Consider the following 18,752-nt stretch of genomic DNA (forward strand, 5'->3'; position numbering starts at 1 on the left):
CTAGTTCACTATATGCACGATACTTCACTGTGAGCATATACTAGTTCACTATATGCACAATATACATCACAATATTCACTTCACTATAAGAAATATTCACTTCACCATAAGAAATGTTTATTTCACTATAACAAATATTCACTTCAAATGGTCTCAGTTTAATCCATAAACTTATGCACCATTGTACTTCACTATAAGTCTTATTTATTTCACTATAAGAAATATTTACTTCATAATGTCTCAGTATACGAGCTAACTGTTACACTTCACTTCATAATGTCTTAGTTACTGATATATGCCATACACATAGGAACTGTTATACTTCACTGTAAGTCAGATTTACTTCACTATAAGAAATATTCACTTCATACGAAGATGAATCAGATTCGAATTAGGCTTCTTGTAGAATTGATACCGAGTCCATTTGATCAATTGAAGACATGTGGCCTGTGTGAAATAGCAAATTTGCATATCGTGAAATTGACAGTTGACGATAGAGAAATCAGTTCTTGCGATGAAGAATTTGCAATTGATGATGGAGATTATTGAACATGAGCGGAGCTATGTAGATTGTATAATTGGCTAGGGAGATCACAACAAATCAACGTGAGTGATGGAGATAGTGAAAATCTCAGCATGAACGATAAAAATCTATAGAATCTGCGTGAGTATAGCGAATTTGCAGATTCTGAAATCGATAATTGACGATGGAGTAAATCAGTTCTTGCGATGAAGATTCTTCAATTGGCGATGGAGATTGTTGAGCATGAGTATGTGCAGTGGAGATTACAACAAATTAGTCGGGGAGCAGGAGGCGACGATGGCACAGGTGTAGAGATATTGCCAATGCCCGCGAGAGGAGGTGAGTCGTACTCCGCGAGAGGCAGACCGGAGGAGGGGGCCACATATAGGGAGGCAGCCGTGAGAGGCAGACAAGCCGGAGGAGGGTGTCGCCGGAGAGGAGGTGCAAGTGTGCTCCGCCACCTCCGTCGTGAGAGAAGGAGAGAGTGTGTGTCTGTGTGTGTAAGCGTGAATGGTGTGTGTATGTGAAAATATGAGAACAAAGTTGATTTCCTAAAATACCCTATGCAATTTCGATTAACTAAAGTTATTTACTTATTTTAGTCATTGGATTATGATAACATGTGGCTGAGATTTATTCTCTAGTTATACACTTTTTAGACCTTGATCACTCCTGTATTATTGATACCCCAATAAGGCAATAATAAATATAGTACTAGTATATAAAAACTAACTTCCATTATTCTAGTGACTAATATTCAAATAAAGAAAGTTAAGATTCGAGAAAATGGGGGAATTAAATATATAAACATTTTATCTATTTTTTGCATGTCCAAAAAACATTCTCGCATCTCAATCTAGTTCCTTTTAAACATAACAAAAGCAGCGTTAAATCGGATTAAGATCAACGGTTGTAAATAATCCAAGTTGTGTACAAATACGAAACCATCTCCCTCTCTAATAACTAACTTAACAGAAAATTCTCTCTCTCGATCTGATCTGATACCTCTAATGGCAACCATCAAGTCCGTCAAGGCCCGCCAGATCTTCGACAGCCGTGGAAATCCCACTGTCGAGGTTTGTCTCTACACCATTTTCTTCGTCCAACGATTCATTTTCGATTTTCACCTTTTTTTTTCCATTTTTAGATCATTATTTATATGATTTTCACATTTTTATGTATATGTGATTGTGTATTAATTATACAATGAATGTATTGCATTTTATGAAGAAATTAAATGGTTGATGTGATTCTAGGTCGATGTGTATCTCTCTAATGGAATCATGGCAAGGGCTGCTGTTCCTAGTGGTGCATCCACTGGTAATATAATTCATTTATTTTCATAATTTGATTGTGTATTTTGGCCATTTTTGCCAATACAATTCAATGATCATCACTTTTGGATCCTTGGTTTTTTTATCAATTCAATGTATTATTTACATATGGCATGGTATCTTTGTTGTTTGAAAGGAATTTACGAGGCTCTTGAACTGAGAGATGGAGGATCGGACTACCTCGGAAAGGGCGTTGCCAAGGTTAGTGTATATGATAGGATGCCTTAAGGTTGAGCCCCTTTGCAGTTTCTGATGCCATAGTTTTGGTTGTGTTTTTAGGCAGTTAACAATGTGAACTCAACCATTGCACCGGCCCTTGTCGGAAAGGTCTGTTTTTGATCTCAAACTATGGATGTGTTGTTTGATGCTGTTTCCTTGTACTTACGTCATTTTGTTGAATTTTGCAGAACCCGACCGAGCAGACTTCTATTGATAATTTCATGGTTCAAGAACTTGATGGAACTCAGAATGAATGGGGCTGGTGCAAGCAAAAGGTATTCATTCCCATATGCAACTTTACTATTTGTGTGGTTACTAGTATTTGTTAGTACTGATAAGCATTTTTCGTGCAAAAGCTTGGTGCGAATGCGATTCTTGCTGTGTCTCTTGCCGTGTGCAAAGCTGGAGCTGCAGTCCTCAACATCCCTCTCTACAAGGTCTTAGCCTCATCTATTTTGTGATATATGTTTTTACATTTGTTGAATATATTCCTCTTCCTCTTTTCAGCATATTGCTAACTTGGCTGGCAACAAGAAGCTGGTCCTGCCAGTCCCGGCTTTCAACGTCATCAATGGCGGATCACATGCTGGAAACAAACTCGCTATGCAGGCGTGTCTTCTTGCAATGTATACTCTGCTGCACTGTTGAATGACTAACGCGAATTTTCGTTGCAGGAGTTCATGATTCTTCCGGTTGGAGCTTCTTCTTTCACGGAGGCCATGAAGATGGGCGTGGAAGTATATCACCATTTGAAGGCATGTTATGTCTTGTCAAGTGAGTTTCTTGATGTAGGAGCGATTGAGCATTACGTTGTGAATGTTTTCGATTTCAGGCTGTTATCAAGAAGAAGTATGGCCAAGATGCCACCAACGTCGGGGATGAGGGTGGCTTTGCTCCTAACATTCAGGTAACGTCTCTCAAACTTCGTCTGTGTCATGTACTAGCGCATTCATGGCTCTTGTCGTTGCAACTTCAGGAAAACAAGGAAGGCCTCGAGCTACTTAAAACAGCTATTGCTAAAGCAGGCTATGAAGGAAAGGTGAGTTCCATCTCCTTCACTTCTCGGATCATCTCTACAACGAGTATCAAGCAACTGATTCGTTTGTTCTCCTCTGAAGGTTGTTATCGGAATGGATGTCGCTGCATCTGAATTTTACGGAAAAGACAAGACTTATGACTTGAACTTTAAGGAAGAGGCAAGCAAGTTCATAATCTTATGTATAGGCAGCTCCATTTAATGTTTACTTATGTTTATTATGTCAAATTTTCGCAGAACAACAACGGATCACAGAAGATCCCGGGTGACAAGCTCAAGGATCTGTACAAGTCTTTTGTTTCTGAGTATCCTATTGTGTCAATCGAAGATCCCTTCGACCAGGATGACTGGGGGACCTATGCAAAGCTCACCACAGAAATCGGTGCCAAAGTTCAGATCGTGGGAGACGATCTTCTCGTCACCAATCCTAAGGTCATTGATGATTCCTACCTACTTTGATGATGGATCTATTAGCTCTTTCCTTCCTTACATCGGTTTTTTGGTTCGTGCAGAGAGTTGAGAAAGCAATCAAGGAGAAGACTTGCAATGCTCTTCTTCTCAAGGTATAGTTATTGTGTGTTTATCTCAATGAGAAAGCAATGAAAATAGAGTTACACATTTGGTTCATTTTTGGTGGCAGGTTAACCAAATAGGATCTGTGACCGAGAGTATTGAAGCAGTTAGGATGTCCAAGCGCGCTGGTTGGGGCGTAATGACCAGTCACCGGAGGTATTGTTATCCCTTTCGTCTTTCATAGCAATAGACTTGGATTGGATTGTGACATTTTTGTGTGTGGATGATGATGCAGTGGAGAGACAGAGGACACGTTCATCGCTGATCTAGCTGTCGGTTTGTCCACGGTTAGCATCTTTTTTAAGACCGGGACTACTTTCCTTTTTGAGATTTCATAGTTATAACTTATTATGGAGTGGTGGAATTTGTTAGGGGCAAATTAAGACTGGGGCTCCTTGCAGATCCGAGCGCCTTGCTAAGTACAACCAGGTAACGATCCAGAGCGCTTGCTTGTGTACATCAAAAACTTACTACTTAGTTAACCACATGATGTTGTGTGTTTGTGGGCAGCTGTTGAGGATTGAGGAGGAACTTGGTTCAGCAGCAGTTTATGCAGGTGCCAACTTCCGAACGCCCGTTGAGCCCTATTAGACATGGCCCGGGATGCATAGGAGGCTTCGCGTTTTCAGCGATGGGGTCGAGTTCAGTAATCGCATGTAGGCTTGAATCATCTTAGGAATAATCATTCATTCTACTTCTTAATAAAGGCATTGTGTTTTTTTTGAGTTTTGAAATATGCTGAGTTTGTGATCAAGAACAATAATAAAGAATGGTTGTAGTAGTTTATTACAACTAGTATCAACCTCGGCCTATTGAATTTTCTCATATAAAATTAAAAATATAAATTAAATAAATTATGATAAAAAATTAAATTATATAGAGTGTTTAATCACTAACAATATAAACCAATGATATTTAATTAAGAAACAATTTTGATTATGTTATTAATAATTTTTGGTAATGTTGAAAAATCAAAATAACTTTCCTGGATTTTTTTAATAATATTGAAATTTTAGTTTAATACTTATGTTGGAATTAATTACAGTGTTCATCAATCCATTTAATTACCCATCATATAACATTCAATAATTTCACTAATAGAAAATCGATTAATAAAAAATAATAGATTAAAATGCAACCAAAAAATGAAAATTTCAATAAAAAATAGAATCCAAAATCATTTATGCTCGTGCCGCTATGCCCCATCACCCATGGGCCCTCGTCTATCTCCAATAGCTTTCATCTTTGCCGCTTATCGTTTCCAACACTTTCATCTGCGTCGACACCATCTTCTCAGTCTGGCCAGTTTGTTCCCATATGTAGATAAAAACTTCAAACATAGTCAACTATAGACCCCCATATTGCAATTTCGAAAAATGTTTTCATTCGTGAATAATGCGAACACAACTTATCATTTGCATTATAAATTTTCCTAAAATACTTACCAATTTCAAAACCAAAACCAAATTTGGCAAGATGAATGCGTCCATGATATCAACCTTTGATTGATAGAGTTATGGTATATTGCTAATAGAGAAATTCCATTTCCATGGTTTCAACTATCCTCTCTGGTAAGAACATAACAACAAATATCAGTAACATAATAATTACACTTAAAGAATGTGTAAAATGGAGAAATATAAAAAGATACTAATAATAAAAAGCAAGAATCATACTGAAAACAAATTCGTTTCGTAGGAAACTCAGTGATGTAATAGATTATAGGTGAAGGTAATGAGAAAGTGAGTAATAAGCTAGTGAATGACACATATATATAGACAAAATATATAGAAAAATTATACTGTGTTAAAAATTTATATTGAATTATTATTAATACAATTCCTAATAATGTGCAATAACGTGGCGGTTACAAAGTTACAAATCTTCTAATCCGTGTAACCCCAATTCCATAGCTAATCAATATGTAGTGCTTGAAATATTAAGATTAAATTACAATTATTAAAAATTTTATAACGGCCAAAAATTTATAAAATTTTATTAAGAACACTTCCAAGCCAAAAATTTATAACGGCCAACATTTAAATAGATGAATTTTGATTCAAATAGTTTTTATAATTGTTGATTAAATTTGTAACAGCCATATTTATAAATTGAATTAATTTTTTATTGGTCAACCAAAATATCTAAATTTTAGTAAACGATCTAAAACTTATAAATATTTGCAATTAAGGGCAAAACTCGCTTTTTATATATGTATAGATGTGTAATTTGAAGTGTGCAAATTGTTTTAAAACTATAGCCATTCTAAATTCTTAGTAATAAAATAGCCATTTGTGAATACTGGAAATCACATGTTCTATAGTAAAATTTTTGAAAAAAAGTGTATTGATATAAAGTTTTTAAGACTAAATTGGAATACTCACATACAGTTGAATTTACTTTTTAATGTTTCGAGGTGATAGAATGTTTACGGAATTATGATAAGACTAATTATATAAGATTATTCGAAGAAAATATTTACTTACAAAAATATATAAAAATGTAATTTGGAGTTATGCATAGAAAATATGAATTTAGAAAAAGATAAATTAATATACTACTAGTAAGTTGTAGTAGTACTTAATTATCAAAAAATTGAGCAATATAAATCATTATTACATCGAAGGAAAATTAACATAGAAGCTCACATACTCTTGCAGTATAGAGTTCCAAGTATAATAATAATTTACTTACTTCCAGAATCTTAAATGGTACCAAATATTTGAAGTAATAGAGTTATTAGTACTATCAAATATTCTTAAACTAAAAAATAAGTTAATATAGAAAGCTCTACCTTTAAATGATACTCCATATTCTTATTAAATGAAATATTTAAAAAATAATAATGAAAAATAAAATAAAAATAAAAATTTGCTGGCTGTGGGGTTCGAACCCACGCGCACTTATGTGCAGAAGATCTTAAGTCTTCCCCCTTAACCACTCGGGCAAACCAGCTATTTGTTAGGTTGATTGAGTTAATTTTATTTATTTATTGATATAGGAAAAGTTGATATGGTGTTATACCCAAAATAGTGACCTCTTATTAATTACCAACATTTTGATCCATTAATTATCCACATATATATATATATATAATAGGGTATTATAAATACTTTTGGTTCTGCTATGAATCCTTAGTTTGACAATAAAATACTTTTATTTTTTTAATAGTGTTCTCACATTCTCATGAAAAAAGTAGTTTGTGTAATAATGCACATCTAATCTAGGGGTGGACGATCGAAAAAGCCACATTTTTTGTGTGAACATCAAAATGTTGCATTGGACGTATCACACTCAAATCACTTGCACTCGACAAAAATGAAACTTTCACTCCTTCATTGGATTAGAATCTCGTGTTATGCATCCATCCAAAAAAAACATTCACTATATCTATGAGAGGATGACGTATAATGATTCTATATTCTCATAAAGGTTAAATATTCTCACTTGAACCCTTCTATATAGTAGTAATATAAAGTTATGTTGCATTAAAAGATATTTTGCTTCATAAATAAATAGTTATTTCACATAATTGGCTATTTTGATGATAACAATACGTGTCCATCCAAAAAAAACATTCACTATATCTATGAGAGGATGATGTATAATGATTCTATATTCTCATAAAGGTTAAATATTCTCACTTGAACCCTTCTATATAGTAGTAATATAAAGTTATGTTGCATTAAAAGATATTTTGCTTTATAAATAAATAGTTATTTCACATATGTTTTTAGTGATTGGCTATTTTGATGATAACAATACTTATCATATTATATCGTGTGATGCATGGTACATTAATTACACAAAAAGTATGGTAGAAGTATATATGATAAAGGCAAAAGGATCTTGACCGTTTAGACATATAATCTTTTTAAGATACCTAACCCAATTTCATAGACATTTTAATAATCCCAAATTTTTCCCACTTGCTTAGGATAAATACTTTTATGCAGAAGAATATTGATTCCACTTGTGGTATTACTTTGGACTATATATGTAGCGTAATATGCACTGGAAAGTTTTAGCAATAACATTAGGTGGGTCACTTCTTTTAAAATTAAATCCAAGTTGCTAAAACAACAATATTGAAAATGGAACAACTAACCTATTCTTTATGACAATGATTAGAACCAGTTGTATATATTCAACAATAAGATAGATGGTGCATTTTTTCTGTGTACACATAAATATTGAAGTTTGTAGTATTTATTTAAAGGATAAATTGTCGCAAAAATAATAAATTTTGGTCAAATTCTGGTTCGTCTCGTGACCCGAAAAATCAGTAATAAAATTATGAATTTTAATATTTTTCTCAATTTTAATATTTTAAATTCATATTTGTAATATGTTGTTAATTTTGTGCGCACATATCTAATCTCAAAGATTTACTGTATTTGATAAGTGCGTGCTTTCATTACTCTTGGATCATCCTCATTATATTTTGCGACATTTAAATGATAATGAAATTAATATCACTACCTTTTAAACAAATTCATAGTATTCGATAGAGTAGATTTTTACCTAAAAGCAACTCATTTTTTTCATAGTACTTACTAATATTAGAATCAATAAACACACACTTTTGACCTAGTCAAGAAATTCATAGTATCTAACCGGAATCAAGTGGAGGAAGAACTAAACGATTTGGTACTACAAAATCTGATGTTTTTATAAAAAATAAAATGCGAGAAAAATAATTAATTTCAGTCAAATTCTATTTCAACCCACAATTTTAAAATTTTATCGTAAAATAATGAATTTTATTAAATTTCTCAAACTTTCCACATATCTAATTTGATGAAACTATATGTAATGCGACATCCATAAAATTATACACGACGAGGATGCATATAAATTCTATTCTACTATCATTTTTATGATATACGTAACCGAGGATGCCTATAAATTCTATTCTACTATCATTTTTATGATATACTTAACCAATAACTCAATTATGCCATCAATTTAAAATGTAGTATATGCGCTCAATCAAAAGCATACTATTACAAATACAGAATTTGAATATCTCGTCATTAAAATTCATTGTTTTTATGGAACAACCCATGGTTTATGTTTTTATGACAATTTACCTATTTTATAAATTACTAGTAATTTTTTTTTTAGTTTTAAATTGGTAGAAAAATACTCCCTCCGTCCCCCATTAGGAGTCACTTTTTTTCATTTCGGTCCGTCCCCAATTAAGAGTCACACTTCATTTTTACCATAAATAGTAGTAGGTCCCACATTCCACTAACTCACTTCACTCACATTTTATTATAAAACCAATATAAAAAAGTGGGTCCCACATTCCACTAATTTTTTCAACCAACTTTTCTTTACATTTCTTAAAACCCGTGCCCGGTCAAACCATGACTCCTAATGGGGGACGGAGGGAGTATTATTCATTAAATGTGACAACCTAGCAAGTCAAATAAAAAATATAGACGCCAAAACATCGATTTCAGGCCAAAATTGGAACCCTATCCAAATGAAGAAAATTTTAAAATGATGTAATTTTTGAAAAAAAAGTTCAAAATTAAGTTGGGAACAAACTAGTAATATATTTTAATGATCGTGAATACATATAGATAAGAGGAATAATACCTTTGTAAAAAGCTTTGGCGTAAAAAGGATGGGTTAACTATGCATATGATATAAGTATCTTATTTAGTTTGGCAAATGTTTTATAATAAGGATTTTTTCTATGTTTAGTAAATTAAACATGTTTAATTTATTTTTCAACGGGATGACGTGACAAGTTACGTTCTCCGTATGTGGACGTATTCCACAGGTGAAAATCTTTTCAATGGCAAGATCTTTTTCTACTCCTAGCTTTATTTAATTTGTATGCTTGTATTTTTTCTCATTTTATCAAATAATATATATGAATGGCCAAAATCCTTTTCAATTCCTCGATTTTGTCAATTTTATCACTTCCTCTAAAAAAATGAGAATAAAGGGAATAACACTTGTCTAAGAATCAACCAAGCATACGGAGTAATTTTTTTTATGGTATTCTAATTAAGCATTTATTGAAGTTTTAATACCAAAATTGATTTTTTTTAGAATCATCTCACTTTCATCGGAATCCTTTCATCCTTCTTTTTAATTGCACTCTCTCTCCGACCTAACATTCCCCCCCCCCCCCCCCCCCCCTCTATCCACGTTGATCAAAATTTCAGTGATCGACGTCACCACCTTCGTTTTCGGATTAATGTCGTTGTTAACTTTCAGTATCATGAAGTTGAACTTGTTTACCATATGGACGAATCTAGCCTATTAGGAGGTGGGGCAAATGTCGCTCCTCAATTATTGTTTATCTTTACAAATTTGTTATAAATTTTTAAATATATGTACAAAATTGCACTTATTGTCCGTGCTCAAATATTAAAAAATATATATATATATATATATATATATATATATATATATATAATTTTGCCTCTCTTACAATAAAATCTTGGATACGCCCTGATTTACCATCTCCATTGCTGACGTGTTTGATCAAATTAAATCCATGATGAAAAACGTAAATTGAATCCACACTTTCACCCCAACGCAATTCTGCAGTATTTTGAAGTGAAATACAACATCGTCTTTTAGTCAAACAAATCACAATTTCTAATATTTTTTTTATAAAATCAATATAATAGTTTTAGGTATCATTAGTTATCCTTATTAGTAATATTAACAAATATGACAACAAACTAAACAAAATTTTATAATTTTAGATTAAATATTTGTAAATTGTATAATAAAAAAAATCCATGATTTTCACAATAATTACTAGTACATATTAAAAAAGATAATATTGGGACATCTCATTTAAGTAAGCAGCTGAGGGTTGAAAAAGTGGCCCTGAAAATAGAATAATAGGATTACGCCATTTAACTGAATCATCCCACTTTCCGACAATCGCGAGGCGGAAAGTAGGAGAGAGAAACAAACAAACAGACGAAATCAATCTTCACCAAAAAGCGTAGAAATTGAAAACCTCTCTACCATGGCGGTGCTTCAAATTCAATGAATTCCGATCTCATGCCTTTACTGCCTCAATTCCAATGGAAATGCCCGGCCGCCGCTCCAATTACACCTTGCTGAGCCAAATTCCCGACGACCCGCCCTACCTCCCCGCGCCGCCCAAATTCTCCGCCGCCAACCCTACTCCGCAGCCCTACTACTACGAATCGCACTCCGCCGACGCTACCAAGCTCAAATCCGACCGAATTGGCGGATCGGCCGCCGCGTACGACTGGGACGTGATCGATCAGCGGATGATTTCGCAGCAGAGCCGGATCGGAGCGACGTCGTTCGCCGGCGGCTCCTTCGGCTTGCAGAGACAGTCGAGCGGGAGCAGCTTCGGCGAGAGCTCGATCTCCGGGGACTATTACCCGCCCTCGCTGTCGAATCCGGAGGGGGTTTTTAGTCATTTCAGCGACGGCGGCAGTGATTTGAGGGTGAAGGCGCCGGAGGCGTCGGGAAGGAGCTCGTCTCGGAAGAGCTGGGCGCAGCAGACGGAGGAGAGCTACCAATTGCAGCTGGCGTTGGCTCTTCGTCTCTCCTCTGAAGCCACCTGTGCTGATGACCCTAATTTGTTGGATCCGGCGCCGGATGAATCTGCTTACCGCCCTTCTTCTTCCGCGGATGCTATTTCTCACCGATTCTGGGTAATGTGAACGCACTTATTGTCCTAGGGTTTAAAGATCATGTTCCGCCAATCGTTTTATTATGCATGTGTTTGAGTCCAGTTATGCTTGACGAATACAAATGTGCTAATCAAGTGATTGCATGATAGTAGTTCTATGGCTACTGAAAGACCAATTAGGTAATGAAAGATAAGCTGGGAAGTGACAATTGGTGGAATTAACCAAGAATTAGTTCTGATAGTTTGAAATTACTACACTTCGGCATGAGGGATATGAGTGTCAAGTCGAGCAGTGATGGGGGGTTGGTATCGCATTTGTAGAAGTTCCTGGTTTGTATAACATTTACCTGAAATTTTAGATTCTGGACCGTCAAAGTTACGTGTGTTTCTATGCAAGATAAGCGTACGATTGAATATCCTAAACAAGAGTGCCCCCAGAATTCCCTAATTCAACTGCCACAATTTGATTTATTTTTTTAACATTTGCTTTCGCTATCTAAACATCTGTCAAATAGTCGTGTGCTTCTCCTTCTTGCATGTATCTTTATCAAGGAATCAGTTCTAGATTATTTTGTGAAAAAGATACAGCTAGATTGTTGGTGTAAAACCTTTTGGAAATGTCAAGTTTGGAATCATTAGGTTTATGAAGATCAACTGCAATACACTATCCGAAGTAAATTGGGTGACTTGTATTTTAGTGCCTTTGACTCTTTTCTATCTTCAAAGTTCAATCAGTATCTTTCGAAAACTCAAAATAAGAGTTTGTTTTATTCACCATCATGTCCAGCCAAATTTCTAGCATGTACATTATGTCGCCGTATAGGACAATTAATAAAATGGGATGTCGATTGGCACTAGTGAATAAGGTCATATTATAAGGACATCTGATATCTATATTAGTGAGTGTTTCCGTCAATAATAAAAACAAATGCAGCATGTTTACCCAAAAGGCAACATAATAAAACCAAAATAGATCCTGACAGTGCCGTATTCTATCGTATTTTAGCTGGTAACCAATTTTGCTTGATACATGCAATAAAAGAAGTGATTTCTGGATTAGGTAAACTTGCTCGGGATTCCAGCTGTATAACCTTTAGTAAGGACTAAGGACCATCTCGTCTTTCTTTGTTAGGAATTCTCTGTGACATGGAGTAGTTGTCATGAATAGTCAGGATTAATCACCTGATTGGAGAATTAAGACTACGTATTTGTTGAATGGCAATCTAGGTTAAAGACTGCGTAAAGAAATCAGAGTTATGCACTGATCTTGAATATATTCACATGGCACATATTATTGTGGCTTTACTTTAATGTGATAAATGATTTGGCGAACAAATTCTGCATCACTTTTCTACTTTATTGGGACGTCCAAATTCATATAGTTGTTTTCTTCAGGTAAATGGCTGTTTATCATACTACGACAAAATACCTGACGGGTTTTACTCCATCCATGGGATGGATCCATATGTCTGGGCTGTATGCTCTGATCTTCAGGAAAGTGGCCGAATTCCATCTCTTGAATCAATGAAGGCTGTTGATCCTGCCACTATGTCTTCTGTTGAAGTGATTGTAGTTGATAGACGCGTTGATCCTAGCTTGAGAGAGTTACAAAACCAGATTCATACAAAGTCATCTAGTAGCCTTACAGCCAACGAAGTTGTTGACCAGCTTGCAAAGATAGTTTGCACTCATATGGGGTGAGCACTTGAAGTTCCTTCTGAAGCATTCCAGCAAATCAGTTCGTGTTGTAATTATGTTTTCTTCTTTCTAAGGCATGCAGCTTCTAATGGGGAAGAGGACTTGATTAATATATGGAAACAGCATAGTGATAACTTGAAAGATTGCTTGGGGTCAGTTGTTCTACCGATTGGCAGTGTGTCTGTGGGCCTATGCAAGCACAGATCTTTACTATTCAAAGTATGCTCTCTACACTTTGCATTTTCTTGTTCTTGTTTTCTCTCATATGTTTTTGTAGTTCTAACAGACATGTGTTTGACCTAGATACCGCATATACCAGTAGTAGTTATCTTAGCTATGTCCTTAGAGAATAAGCATAGGTCTTTGCTTTAAAAACTGAATGCAGAGAAGAGAAAAACTGACCTTGAAGATCTCTATCAACGATTGTTTTCCATGGAAACTCATCTATTATTATTATTTGGCAGGTTTTAGCTGACATTATCGGATTACCATGTCGGATTGCGAAAGGATGTAAATTTTGTAATAGAGAAGATGGTTCCTCGTGTCTGGTTCGTTTTGAACTGGACAGGTATTTCTTATTCCTTCATATGTTGCATTCATTTTAGTCACTCTGCTACTTCCCTAGTTCATACCAAAAGTTGGGTGCTTCAAATTCGAGAGGCTTATACTAAGATCTTTAGAATTAGCATTGTATTGTTGCTGAATACGAGTGGACTCATGGCTTCACAGCAAATCTGTTAATATATTAATGGTAACTTGTTGATAGTGATGTCACTGCTTAGTATGCTCTTACTTTATTAATTATTCCCTTTCTTTCAGTTGAAGAAGTGAAATTTGACAAATGGAACCTCCACTGTCTAAACATCCTAAAGAGATTAAAAAAAAACTAAATATCATGTGTGCTGTCGGTGCTGTTAGTAAAATTTATTCGCAGTGTATGGTTACTAACTGTCCATGTTTGAAACCAGGGAGTATCTTATTGATCTTATTGAGAAACCAGGATGCTTAAGTGATCCCGATTCAATGTCAAATGGTCCGTCTACCATCTCAATTTCTTCTCCGTTGCGTTTTCCGCGATCCAAGAAGGTGGAGCCTACAATTGACTTCAGGTTGCTGGCAAAACAGTACTTCTTGGAATTCCAATCGCTTAACCAGATATTTGATGAGTCATTGGCAGGTGATTTTCTATGAAATTGACCTTTGATGTGCATTTGCTTATCTTTTGGAAAGTCTCACCAGCCTTTCTTGGCTATCATTATCAGTTTATCACTGCCTTTTCAAATTTTTTGAGTTCACTAACATTGCTCGAGCATCACATGCAATGAGATTTTACCTTCTGGTTTGTTCCATTCGTTATACTACCTTAAGTTTTAAAGAGTAATCCTGACATCAGTTATATATGAAAACATTAGGCAGAATCTCAACAGCAAAATCATTTGCTCACAAACACAAAGTATGAAAACCATCACTTTAATTTATCAAGATTCAGAAATGAACTTCTGCAATTGGATCAGGTGGTAAACACTGCAAAATCTTTATATAATCTTGCTCCGTGCAAAGCAGCAATTATTTGTTATCTGTTTTGTGTTGATACCTGGTGGACATGTACTTTGGCTCTTATTGCTTAATGCCTGTAATTTGATTCTATGGTCAGTTCTGTGGGTTTAATGTCTTTAGCTCTTGAGCATTGAAGTGTTCCTCCTTTTGAATTCTTTTTTCTTTTCCTCTTTCTCGTTTTCATTTTTTTGGTGGCTGTTGATAGCTGGACCCGTTACTGATGCAGGTGCTGGTGATCCCTTATTCCCTAGACAATCAGAGAAGATTAATGATGACAGGACTGGCACTCCTCCAAGCTTAAGTAAGGAGGAGGAAGTTTCTCGTATGCCCCCTTACCACAAACTTTTGGATGCCTGGAATTAAACCATTGCTTTTCCAACCATCTAATGCTCAGCATGCTTTAAAATCTACAGGTAAAGTAATAGGTTCAACACCTTTAAAGCCCCCTCCTCCAGCCCGGCATAAAGGGTTGCCAGGTCCCAGAGGAAATGGAAATAATGATGGGAGGTCTATTGGTGGAAATATGTTATTTCAAACCAAATCAAGTGCTGAACTAGCCTTTGATATTGAAGAACTGAAGATTCACTGGGATGATCTAGTTATAAAGGAGAGGATTGGGGCAGGTACTCATGTCTGGTGGTTGCAAAAAATTGTGTAGTGTATGGTTTTAATTCGTTTCATTTTGGAACTTGAGAAGGTGGTACTCTAGCGTTTATTTAATTATTTGCCTTGTGATTTTTTATCTGTAGGTTCTTTTGGTACAGTTCATCGTGCTGAATGGAATGATTCGGTATGATATTTATCCTTCCAATTGTTAGAAGAGACCTGACATGTAAATTCGTAATGTTGTTTGTGACTTGAGCTGGTCACACCACTCTTATGTTAAATTGGAAGTCTGATTCTATCCCATGTTTCTGTGATATGTAATCTCTATGAAATGGGAATCTTATTCTCCCTATATAATAATCGGTATTTATATCAAGAGTTTTGTCTTACAAGAGATCGTATCTTCCAGGATGTAGCCGTGAAAATTCTTATGGAACAAGATTTTCATGCAGAGAGGTTCAAGGAATTTTTACGAGAGGTATACATGCTGATTCCCTCTAATCTTTATTGCAACCTGCCTTGTTCATCCGTTATCTTGATCTTTTCACTGCGGCAGGTGGCAATCATGAAAAGATTGCGTCATCCTAATATAGTGCTCCTTATGGGAGCTGTGACAGAGCCACCAAACTTATCCATAGTAACAGAATATTTATCCAGGTATTAGTTTTTCATTTGAACTCTAGATGTAAATACCTTAGTTATCATAGCGCGTCTTGCAGTGTTCTAACTGTTAATGTGTTTCTTTCCCCCAGAGGTAGCCTGTATAGACTTTTGCATAAACATGGTGCAAGAGAGATGTTGGATGAGAGACGTCGGTTGAGTATGGCTTATGATGTGGTGTGTGTTCAATTTGCTTTGTTAGTATTGTAGCAAGCCCGCCCCCCACCTTTTCAGTTTAGCATTTTTGGGAGATTTGACGGGTGATAATTTTCTCTTACAGGCAAAGGGGATGAATTATCTTCACAAACACAACCCTCCCATTGTTCATAGAGACTTGAAATCTCCCAATCTTTTAGTCGACATAAAGTTTACTGTTAAGGTATGAAAAATGGGCAATCTCAAGGATGGATACTTCTGCATGTTGTGACTGAGGAGGTTGATAGACATGCTATGGATCTATTTCAATACTAAATCTAATCATCTAATGTTGTGATTTCATTATTGTTTTTTGATGTTAACTGATTCTTATGTGAGGCTTTTGAACTTTTATGGGCAATATTGATGTGGTATGTGAAAATCCTGTTTCACATGGTTATACATTAAGCTTACTTATGTTTTTTTTTTTTTTTTCTGGAATAAAAAACTGAAGATTCTTCTTGACCTTTTAAACCTTCAAATCTTCAATGCTCCTTTACTCACTGTAATTGGTGTACCTTCTTACTCAGAGTGTCCTTCATACAGGATTATGCTCTATCAACCAATCTTGTCTATCCTTTTCAATTATTTCATTCTTTTGCATGGAATCTCACCTTTAAAATGTCTGCATCAGGTTTGTGATTTTGGTCTTTCCCGTTTTAAAGCAAACACATTTCTTTCTTCCAAGTCTGCTGCTGGGACTGTAAGTCGGTTGCTTTTTTTTTGCATTGATCTGATGCCTTGAGCTTTTTCTTGTTTTGGAGGGCTTTCATTAATTAATGAGAAAGTTATTTTATTTTCTGATAGCCTGAGTGGATGGCACCTGAAGTCCTCCGTGATGAACCATCAAATGAAAAATCAGACGTGTACAGTTTTGGTGTTATTTTATGGGAGCTTGCAACCTTGCAGCAACCATGGGGTAACTTGAATCCGGCACAGGTTGGTGAACTTGCATTAAAGTGATAACTGTGGCAATTCCATCTTCGTGTCGGCTGTTAGATCCAAATACTAATAAATTCTTTCGTTGTTGTCATCATTCATATAATTTTTTTTAAGCCCGAATAAAATGGGAGATTTAGCTTTACCGTCTGTCATTCAGGTTGTAGCAGCAGTTGGTTTTAAAGGAAAGAGGCTTGAAATTCCCGAGGATATGAATCCTCAAGTTGCATCCATAATCATATCTTGCTGGGCTAAGTGAGTATACAATCTGATGTTTGGAATATAGTATGAGTTTATTTTAGTAGCTAAACTGTAGTAGTTACTTTGTTTCGTATCCAAATGGAAGCCTAAGAAACTTAATGGAAATACTAATTCTTCTTTCCTAATATACATCTTATAGGAACACACACGCAAAATCACCCTCACGCACCCATCCACATAATTGTTTAGTTTCTTAACTGTTAGGATGGATGGTTCATTCTGACCTTATCGATAAAATTGCAGTGAGCCCTGGAAACGGCCCTCCTTTTCCAGTATTATGGAATCTTTGGCACCACTAATTAAGTCTCCTTCGAGAACCAAACCAGCAAGCCGTGGTGAACTGACTTGAAGATTTTGGACATCATTAAAAAGCTCATCTTATTTTCTGCATGGATTCTTCTGATCAATTTCTAGCACTAAAGCTGCTGCTCGGACTGCAAGGTTGTCTATCTTGAAAACTTGAACTTCTTGATGTCTTTTCTCGGCACTATTAATCTAGCTCAACTTCCTGCTGGATTTATTTCGAGGTATAAAATCCAAATGGACGAAAGCTGTGCGAAAATTCTCCGATCTAACGTCAGAGTCTTCTTGTGCTTTGTCTCAGGTGTTCTTGTGTACATAAAAGTTAGTTGAAATTATTGAGGAACTGACATTTTTGCGAAAGTTGAAGGAGGTGTTATCATTCTGAAGGTACTCTGAGAAATTGCAATTCCTTTTACTAGTCATTTAAATGAATTTGTCTATGTACATCAATTAAATCCAGAAACGAAATTGTGTTCATATCATTGTTAAATTATTTAGTGATATTTGTACTTACATATGGATATTTTTGAAAACTTTTCTACAGAAAAAAAAACAACTCACATACAATTCACAATATTTTGTATGCGATTTCAGTATATATGTTAAATATATAACGTGGAGGCTTATGAAATCAAGTGTATATGCCACTATGTTACGTTTGGGTGTTTGTTCTTTTGTTCATGTTTCCTTGTGAGAAACAGATTGTCCACTTTTTTTCCGTAAAAATGTTAATTTGATGGGAAAAGAATGGGAGTGAAAAATTGCAATGTATAAAAAGTAATTTTTTCAATTACAATCGGAAAAAATGTACTACTACAAAAGATGAGCTGAACCATATTAAAAAGTGAATGGAATTTTTGCCTGAAGATTTATCCAATTTGTAAGAGTTGATTGTATATCAAAGACACTCTATTATGTCCAGTTTTGGTCATTTCAAGCGTGTTAAGCAGATAAGATAAGAGACATATGTACATCCTACATATATTAAATATAAATTCTAATTATGAATTTAACTAGTTAGGGCGTGATTGGTTCACCGACTATCTTTTCTTGGGTTCACATATTAAAATGTTTTCACATGTTGGCATATACTCTTTATTGCGTTTGGTAGTATTTTGTCTAATTCTGAAATCATATTACATGGTGTTTGGTAGAAAAATGTTGCCAATTTTTGCCACATGTGTTTAATATGGAAATGTC

At 35.2% G+C, this 18,752-nt stretch overlaps 2 protein-coding genes and 1 non-coding gene across 6 annotated transcripts; 2 read left to right on the forward strand and 1 right to left on the reverse strand.

The window, feature by feature from the left end:
• The first annotated feature begins 1,441 nt into the window (after positions 1-1,441).
• LOC125215311 (enolase-like) lies at positions 1,442-4,487 on the forward strand. 2 transcript variants are annotated; one of them, XM_048116694.1, is made up of 17 exons: positions 1,442-1,599; positions 1,780-1,843; positions 1,994-2,058; positions 2,137-2,184; positions 2,265-2,351; positions 2,433-2,513; positions 2,584-2,685; positions 2,751-2,831; positions 2,909-2,983; positions 3,053-3,115; positions 3,195-3,272; positions 3,350-3,544; positions 3,625-3,675; positions 3,753-3,841; positions 3,921-3,972; positions 4,058-4,114; positions 4,196-4,487. In XM_048116694.1, the coding sequence occupies exons 1-17, from the start codon at positions 1,534-1,536 to the stop codon at positions 4,274-4,276; spliced, it is 1,335 nt and encodes a 444-aa protein (XP_047972651.1). In that variant the 5' UTR covers positions 1,442-1,533; the 3' UTR covers positions 4,277-4,487. The 2 variants fall into 2 exon arrangements, with proteins under 2 accessions (XP_047972651.1, XP_047972650.1); XM_048116693.2 differs by having other exon boundaries at positions 2,909-3,115.
• Positions 4,488-6,557: 2,070 nt separating this feature from the next.
• TRNAL-UAA (transfer RNA leucine (anticodon UAA)) lies at positions 6,558-6,640 on the reverse strand. Its single transcript has one exon. It is a non-coding gene; the product is annotated as a tRNA-Leu (tRNA).
• A 3,933-nt stretch (positions 6,641-10,573) lies between these two features.
• Positions 10,574-18,065, forward strand: CTR1 (Protein kinase superfamily protein). Of its 3 annotated transcripts, XM_089068406.1 has the most exons (17): positions 10,575-11,355; positions 12,729-13,030; positions 13,106-13,250; positions 13,496-13,599; positions 14,000-14,208; positions 14,815-14,910; positions 15,002-15,211; positions 15,338-15,378; positions 15,604-15,672; positions 15,751-15,851; positions 15,947-16,031; positions 16,135-16,233; positions 16,684-16,752; positions 16,857-16,988; positions 17,149-17,243; positions 17,493-17,690; positions 17,854-18,065. In XM_089068406.1, the coding sequence occupies exons 1-16, from the start codon at positions 10,750-10,752 to the stop codon at positions 17,596-17,598; spliced, it is 2,469 nt and encodes an 822-aa protein (XP_088924532.1). In that variant the 5' UTR covers positions 10,575-10,749; the 3' UTR covers positions 17,599-17,690; positions 17,854-18,065. The 3 variants fall into 3 exon arrangements, with proteins under 3 accessions (XP_088924531.1, XP_088924530.1, XP_088924532.1); XM_089068405.1 differs by having other exon boundaries at positions 10,574-11,355; positions 15,604-15,851; positions 17,493-17,776; XM_089068404.1 differs by having other exon boundaries at positions 10,574-11,355; positions 15,604-15,851.
• Positions 18,066-18,752: the final 687 nt, after the last annotated feature.

Source organism: Salvia hispanica, chromosome 3 (assembly GCF_029641045.1).
Source record: "Salvia hispanica isolate PSC_SH4W2 chromosome 3, Shi_PSC_v1, whole genome shotgun sequence".
Classification (NCBI taxonomy): Eukaryota; Viridiplantae; Streptophyta; class Magnoliopsida; order Lamiales; family Lamiaceae; genus Salvia; species Salvia hispanica.